Source organism: Chamaea fasciata, unplaced genomic scaffold (assembly GCF_029207755.1).
Source record: "Chamaea fasciata isolate MVZ Bird 193981 ecotype frontalis unplaced genomic scaffold, bChaFas1.0.hap1 SCAF_481, whole genome shotgun sequence".
NCBI classification, from domain to species: Eukaryota; Metazoa; Chordata; class Aves; order Passeriformes; family Sylviidae; genus Chamaea; species Chamaea fasciata.
Window position 1 is genome coordinate 26568 of NW_027094566.1, and position 7980 is coordinate 34547.

The 7980-nt window shown below is 56.5% G+C and overlaps 1 protein-coding gene across 3 annotated transcripts; it reads left to right on the forward strand.

Annotated features, from left to right (window-relative positions):
• The first annotated feature begins 60 nt into the window (after positions 1-60).
• LOC136305550 (coiled-coil-helix-coiled-coil-helix domain-containing protein 5-like) lies at positions 61-7657 on the forward strand. Of its 3 annotated transcripts, XM_066208817.1 has the most exons (4): positions 61-115; positions 1468-1605; positions 4112-4293; positions 6508-6613. In XM_066208817.1, coding segments are annotated over exons 1-4 (339 nt in total). In that variant the 5' UTR covers positions 61-113; the 3' UTR covers positions 6525-6613. The 3 variants fall into 3 exon arrangements, with proteins under 3 accessions (XP_066064914.1, XP_066064913.1, XP_066064912.1); XM_066208816.1 differs by lacking the exons at positions 61-115; positions 1468-1605; positions 4112-4293 and adding an exon at positions 5751-5990 and having other exon boundaries at positions 6508-7604; XM_066208815.1 differs by lacking the exons at positions 61-115; positions 1468-1605; positions 4112-4293 and adding an exon at positions 6002-6192 and having other exon boundaries at positions 6502-7657.
• Positions 7658-7980: the final 323 nt, after the last annotated feature.

Below are 7980 nucleotides of genomic sequence, written 5' to 3' on the forward strand. Positions count from 1 at the left end.
TTCCCGCCTCGGGGGAGCCGCGTGCGCAGAGCGAGCGAGTGGCGGAAGTGAGGGAGCGGCGCACGCGCAGAGTCAGGGTGTGGCGGAAGTGGAGCTGCGGAGGAAGGGGCGCCATGTGAGTGAGGGGCGGCGGGGCCGGGCCGTGTCCCCGAGTGTCGCGTTCTGTCCCCTCCGTGTCCCCGAGTGTCCCTGGAGCTCCTCAAGGCCCCGCGTTTCCTGCGGTGTTCGCGGCCACCGTGTCCCCGCCTCGGCGGCACCCGGTTGTGCCCCGGTGTCCCCTCGGTGTCCCCTCGGTGTCCCCTCCGCGTCCCTCCGGTTCCACCCCCGGTGTCCCCCGGTTCTGTCTCCGCTTGTCCCGGTGGTGGCGCTGCCGCTGTCGCTGTGTCACTGCCGTTGTCACCCGTTGTCCCCAGGGAGGCGCTGGCCGTCACTGTGTCCCTGTGTCCCTGTCCCTGTCCCTGTGTCACTGTCCCTGTGTCACTGTCACTGTCCCTGTCACTGTCCCTGTCCCTTGTCCCCAGGGAGGCGCTGGCCGTCACTGTGTCCCTGTGTCACTGTCACTGTCCCTGTGTCACTGTGTCCCTGTCACTGTGTCCCTGTCCCTGTGTCACTGTGTCACTGTCACTGTGTCACTGTCACTGTCCCTGTGTCACTGTGTCACTGTGTCACTGTCACTGTCCCTGTCCCTTGTCCCCAGGGAGGCGCTGGCCGTCACTGTCCCTGTCCCTGTCCCTGTGTCCCTGTCCCTGTGTCCCTGTCCCTGTGTCCCTGTGTCACTGTCCCTGTCCCTGTCCCTGTGTCCCTGTCCCTGTGTCCCTGTCCCTGTGTCCCTGTCCCTGTCCCTGTCCCTGTGTCACTGTCCCTGTCCCTTGTCCCCAGGGAGGTGCTGGCCGTCACTGTCCCTGTGTCCCTGTCCCTGTGTCCCTGTCCCTGTGTCCCTGTCCCTGTCCCTGTGTCACTGTCACTGTCACTGTGTCCCTGTCCCTGTGTCCCTGTCCCTGTGTCACTGTCCCTGTCCCTGTGTCACTGTCCCTGTGTCCCTGTCCCTGTCCCTGTGTCCCTGTCACTGTCCCTGTCCCTTGTCCCCAGGGAGGCGCTGGCCGTCACTGTGTCCCTGTGTCCCTGTCCCTGTCCCTGTCCCTGTGTCACTGTCACTGTCACTGTGTCACTGTCACTGTCCCTGTCACTGTCCCTGTCCCTTGTCCCCAAGGAGGCGCTGGCCGTCACTGTCCCTGTCCCTGTGTCCCTGTCCCTGTCCCTGTCCCTGTCCCTGTGTCACTGTGTCCCTGTCCCTGTGTCCCTGTGTCCCTGTCCCTGTCCCTGTCCCTGTCCCTGTGTCACTGTCACTGTCACTGTGTCACTGTCACTGTGTCCCTGTCCCTGTCCCTGTGTCACTGTCACTGTGTCACTGTCACTGTGTCCCTGTCCCTGTGTCCCTGTGTCACTGTCCCTGTCCCTTGTCCCCAGGGAGGCGCTGGCCGTCACGGCGCGTCTGTGCGGGCCGCAGCTGGAGCGCTACGGGCGCTGTGTGGCCGAGAGCCCGGGGACGTGGCACCAGGATTGTCACCAACTGTCCCTGAGCGTCACCAGCTGCGCCCAGAACCAGTGAGTGACCCACCCCGGGGACCCCGGGATTGTCCCCGAGTGTCCCCGAGTGTCCCCAGCCCCAGTGACCCACCCCGGGGACCCCGGGATTGTCCCCGAGTGTCCCCGAGTGTCCCCGAGTGTCCCCAGCCCCAGTGAGTGACCCACCCCGGGGACCCCGGGATTGTCCCCGAGTGTCCCCGAGTGTCCCCAGCCCCAGTGAGTGACCCACCCCGGGGACCCCGGGATTGTCCCCGAGTGTCCCCGAGTGTCCCCAGCCCCAGTGAGTGACCCACCCCGGGGACCCCGGGATTGTCCCCGAGTGTCCCCGAGTGTCCCCAGCCCCAGTGACCCACCCCGGGGACCCCGGGATTGTCCCCGAGTGTCCCCGAGTGTCCCCGAGTGTCCCCAGCCCCAGTGAGTGACCCACCCCGGGGACCCCGGGATTGTCCCCGAGTGTCCCCGAGTGTCCCCAGCCCCAGTGAGTGACCCACCCCGGGGACCCCGGGATTGTCCCCGAGTGTCCCCGAGTGTCCCCAGCCCCAGTGAGTGACCCATCCCGGGGACCCCGGGATTGTCCCCGAGTGTCCCCGAGTGTCCCCAGCCCCAGTGACCCACCCCGGGGACCCCGGGATTGTCCCCGAGTGTCCCCGAGTGTCCCCGAGTGTCCCCAGCCCCAGTGAGTGACCCACCCCGGGGACCCCGGGATTGTCCCCGAGTGTCCCCGAGTGTCCCCAGCCCCAGTGAGTGACCCACCCCGGGGACCCCGGGATTGTCCCCGAGTGTCCCCGAGTGTCCCCAGCCCCAGTGAGTGACCCACCCCGGGGACCCCGGGATTGTCCCCGAGTGTCCCCGAGTGTCCCCAGCCCCAGTGGGTGACCCACCCCGGGGACCCCGGGATTGTCCCCGAGTGTCCCCGAGTGTCCCCAGCCCCAGTGAGTGACCCACCCCGGGGACCCCGGGATTGTCCCCGAGTGTCCCCAGCCCCAGTGACCCACCCCGGGGACCCCGGGATTGTCCCCGAGTGTCCCCGAGTGTCCCCAGCCCCAGTGAGTGACCCACCCCGGGGACCCCGGGATTGTCCCCGAGTGTCCCCAGCCCCAGTGACCCACCCCGGGGACCCCGGGATTGTCCCCGAGTGTCCCCGAGTGTCCCCAGCCCCAGTGAGTGACCCACCCCGGGGACCCCGGGATTGTCCCCGAGTGTCCCCGAGTGTCCCCAGCCCCAGTGACCCACCCCGGGGACCCCGGGATTGTCCCCGAGTGTCCCCGAGTGTCCCCAGCCCCAGTGGGTGACCCACCCCGGGGACCCCGGGATTGTCCCCGAGTGTCCCCAGCCCCAGTGACCCACCCCGGGGACCCCGGGATTGTCCCCGAGTGTCCCCAGCCCCAGTGAGTGACCCACCCCGGGGACCCCGGGGACACTGATCCCAATCCCTGGGGCCGTTCCCGATTTTTTCCCGAATTTTTTTTCCGGATTTTTTTCCCATTTTTGGCCTATTTTCCCCTCATTTTTCCCTGTTTTTTTTTTTCCAAACATTTCCCAATGTTTTTTCCGGATTTTTCTCCCCCGTTTTCCCCCATTTTTTTCCTGATCTTTCCCTGGTTTTCTCCTCCATTTTTCCCCATTTTTTTCCCCGTTTTCCCCCATTTTCCCCCCATTTTTCCCCCATTTTCCCCCATTTTCCCAACCTTTCCCCCATTCCTTCCCGATTTTTTCCCCTCCTATCTCTCCCATTTTTCTCCGGCTCTTTTCCCAACCTTTTCCCCATTTTCCCCCATTTTTTCCCCATTTTCCCCCATTTTCCCCCATTTTTTCCCCATTTTCCCCCATTTTTCCCCATTTTTTCCTCATTTTCCCCCATTTTTTCCCCCATTTTCCCAACCTTCCCCCCATTCCTTCCCGATTTTTTCCCCTCCTATCTCTCCCATTTTTCTCCGGCTCTTTTCTCAGCCTTTTCCCCATTTTCCCCCATTTTTCCCCATTTTCCCCCATTTTTCCCCATTTCCCCCCATTTCCCCCATTTTCCCCCATTTTTCCCCTTTCCCCCCCATTCCTCCCCGATTTTTCCCCTCCTATCTCTCCCATTTTTCTCCGGCTCTTTTCCCAACCTTTTCCCCATTTCCCCCCATTTTTTCCCCATTTCCCCCCATTTCCCCCCATTTTCCCCCATTTTTCCCCATTTTTTCCCCATTTTCCCCCATTTTTTCCCCCATTTTCCCAACCTTCCCCCCATTCCTTCCCGATTTTTTCCCCTCCTATCTCTCCCATTTTTCTCCGGCTCTTTTCTCAGCCTTTTCCCCATTTTCCCCCATTTTTCCCCATTTTCCCCCATTTTTCCCCATTTTCCCCCATTTTTCCCCATTTTCCCCCATTTTTCCCCATTTTCCCCCATTTTTTCCCCATTTTTTCCCCCCTTTTCTCCCCATTTTTCCCCATTTTCCCCCCCATTCCTCCCCGATTTTTCCCCTCCTATCTCTCCCATTTTTCTCCGGCCCTTTCCCCATTTTCCCCTCCTCTTTTCCAGCCCCCTGCTCCGGCGGATCCGCCGCGATTGCTCCGACTCCTTCGGGGCCTTTGAGCGCTGCCTGCGGGAGCGGCCCCGGGCCGCGGCCGAGTGCGGCCCCCACGTCGCCCAGTTCCTGCTCTGCGCCCAGAACGTCACCCAAACGTCACCCATGGGTGCCACCCCCGGGGACGCGCCCCCAGGTCAGGCTGGGGCCGGAATTTGGGAGGAAAAATGGGAATGAAACCCCAAAAATGGCTCAAAGTGGCACCAAAATCCGCATTGATTCCCGGGGTGTCACCCATGGGTGTCACCCAAAACGTCACCCAAATGTCACCCAAACGTCACCCAAACGTCACCCAAACGTCACCCAAACGTCACCCATGGGTGCCACCCCCGGGGACGTGCCCCCAGGTCAGGCTGGGGATGGGATTTTGGGGGGAAAATGGGAATTAAATCCCAAAATGGCTCAAAGTGGCGCCAAAATCCGCATTGATTCCCGGGGTGTCACCCAAGTGTCACCCAAATGTCACCCAAACGTCACCCAAACGTCACCCAAACGTCACCCAAACGTCACCCATGGGTGCCACCCGCGGGGACGCGCCCCCAGGAGAGTCTGGGGCCGGAATTTGGGGGGAAAATGGGAATTAAATCCCAAAATGGCTCAAAGTGGCACCAAAATCCGCATTTATTCCCGGGGTGTCACCCAAACGTCACCCAAACGTCACCCATGGGTGCCACCCCCGGGGACGCGCCCCCAGGTCAGGCTGGGGCCGGAATTTTGGGGGAAAAACTGGGAATTAAACCCAAAAATGGCTCAAAATGGCACCAAAATCCACATTTATTCCCGGGGTGTCACCCAAACGTCACCCAAACGTCACCCAAATGTCACCCAAACGTCACCCAAACGTCACCCATGGGTGCCACCCCCGGGGACGCGCCCCCAGGTCAGGCTGGAGCCGGAATATGGGAGGAAAACTGGGAATTAAACCCCAAAAATGGCTCAAAGTGGCACCAAAATCCGCATTGATTCCCGGGGTGTCACCCAAATGTCACCCAAAACGTCACCCAAATGTCACCCAAACGTCACCCAAATGTCACCCAAACGTCACCCAAATGTCACCCAAATGTCACCCAAACGTCACCCAAACGTCACCCAAACGTCACCCATGGGTGCCACCCCCGGGGACGCGCCCCCAGGTCAGGCTGGGGCCGGAATTTGGGAGGAAAAATGGGAATTAAACCCCAAAAATGGCTCAAAATGGCGCCAAAATCCGCATTGATTCCCGGGGTGTCACCCAAACGTCACCCAAAACGTCACCCAAACGTCACCCAAACGTCACCCAAACGTCACCCATGGGTGCCACCCCCGGGGACGCGCCCCCAGGTCAGGCTGGGGCCGGAATTTGGGAGGAAAACTGGGAATTAAACCCCAAAAATGGCTCAAAGTGGCACCAAAATCCGCATTGATTCCCGGGGTGTCACCCAAATGTCACCCAAACGTCACCCAAACGTCACCCAAACGTCACCCATGGGTGCCACCCCCGGGGACGCGCCCCCAGGTCAGGCTGGGGATGGAATTTGGGAGGAAAAATGGGAATTAAATCCCAAAATGGCTCAAAGTGGCACCAAAATCCGCATTTATTCCTGGGGTGTCACCCAAACGTCACCCAAACGTCACCCAAACGTCACCCATGGGTGCCACCCCCGGGGACGCGCCCCCAGGTCAGGCTGGGGCCGGAATTTGGGAGGAAAAATGGGAATTAAACCCCAAAAATGGCTCAAAATGGCACCAAAATCCGCATTGATTCCCGGGGTGTCACCCAAACGTCACCCAAATGTCACCCAAACGTCACCCAAACGTCACCCATGGGTGCCACCCCCGGGGACGCGCCCCCAGGTCAGGCTGGGGATGGGATTTGGGGGGAAAAATGGGAATTAAACCCCAAAAATGGCTCAAAGTGGCGCCAAAATCCGCATTTATTCCCGGGGTGTCACCCAAACGTCACCCAAATGTCACCCAAACGTCACCCAAACGTCACCCAAACGTCACCCAAACGTCACCCAAACGTCACCCATGGGTGCCACCCCCGGGGACGCGCCCCCAGGAGAGTCTGGGGCCGGAATTTTGGGGGAAAAACTGGGAATTAAACCCCAAAATGGTCCAGAAAAGCCGGGAAAATTCATTTTGGTACAACCAGGGGATGGGAGCTCCTTTCAGTCCCTTCCGGTCCCGTTTGTTTTTCCTTGGGAAAGGAATTTCGGGAGGGAAATTCCAGCTAAAAATGGGATTTGAATTCCCTAAAATCCACCCGGATCCCGGTTTTTTTCCCCCCCTAGAAATGATTAAAAAATTGGAATTTTAGGATGGAATTTTAAGGTAAAAATGTGAATTTTTTTTTTTTTCCCCTCCCCAGAGACTCCCTGGAATTAAAACCCGGGAAAAACGTCGGAACCTTCCGGAATCTCCTCCCAAATTCCTGGAATTTCTCCTCTGGATTAAAGAAAGAAAAAAAAAAAAAAGGAACTTTGGGATTTGGGCTTTGCTCCCGAATTCCCGAGGTTTGAGCCCAAAAATCAGAGAAATAAAAAATTTCCGATTTTTATTGGGGGATCCGCGGGATGGGACCCAAATTCCACTTTTGCTTCTTTTTATTCCCAACTTTTCCCTCTTTTTATTCCCAAATTTCCCTCTTTTTATTCCCAACTTTTCCCTTTTTATTCCCAACTTTTCCCCTTTTTTCCCTCCTTTTTTTCCCATCTTTTCCCTTTTTTTATTCCCTTTTTTCCCTTCTTTTCTTCCAGTTTTTCCCTTTTTTCCCTCTTCTTTTTATTCCCAACTTTTTCCTTTTTCCCATTTCTCTTTCCCAACTTTTCCCTTTTTATTCCCGACTTTTCCCTCTTTTTTTCCCAAATTTTCCTCTTTTTATTCCCAATTTTTCCCCTTTTTATTCCCGACTTTTCCCCTTTTTTCCCCTCCTTTTTTCCCATCTTTTCCCTTTTTTTTATTCCCTTTTTTCCCTTCTTTTCTTTCAGTTTTTCCCTTTTTTTCCCTCTTCTTTTTATTCCCAACTTTTTCCTTTTTCCCATTTCTCTTTCCCATTTTTTCCCTCTTTTTATTCCCAATTTTTTCCTCTTTTTATTCCCATCTTTTCCCTCTTTTTATTCCCAACTTTTCCCTTTTTATTCCCAACTTTTCCATCTATTTATTCCCAACTTTTCCCTTTTTATTCCCAACTTTTCCCCTTTTTTCCCTCCTTTTTTTCCCATCTTTTCCCTTTTTTTATTCCCTTTTTTCCCTTCTTTTCTTCCAGTTTTTCCCTTTTTTTCCCTCTTCTTTTTATTCCCAACTTTTTCCTTTTTCCCATTTCTCTTTCCCATTTTTTCCCTCTTTTTATTCCCAATTTTTCCCTCTTTTTATTCCCAACTTTTCCCTCTTCCCCAAATTCCCAAAACTTTGAAACTTTTCCCCTTTTTTTTTTTCCCTTTTCTTTATTTTCTGGGATTTATTTCCCACCGGACGCGCCAAAAAAACCCCAAAACCCAAAAAACCACCAAAAAGCAGAAAAAATTCCCCAAATTTCCCCCCAAAATCCCAAATTTTGGGCTTCCGGGGGGGGGAGGGGTGGGTCAATCCCGGGGGGTTTTGGGGGATTCCTGGGAAGGGTTTTCCAGCTCCAAAGTGGGAATTTCGGGATTCCCAGGATTCCCGGGACTGGGATTCCTGCAGAATTCCCAGAAATGTTGGGATTCCCAGGATTGAGACTTTCGGCATTCCCGGGGTTAAGAATTCCGGGAAGGATCCCTGTGGAATTCCCAGATTTTTTGGGCGTTCCTGGGATCAGGATTTCTGGGATTTCCCGTGGAATTCCCGGGATTCGGGGGATCTT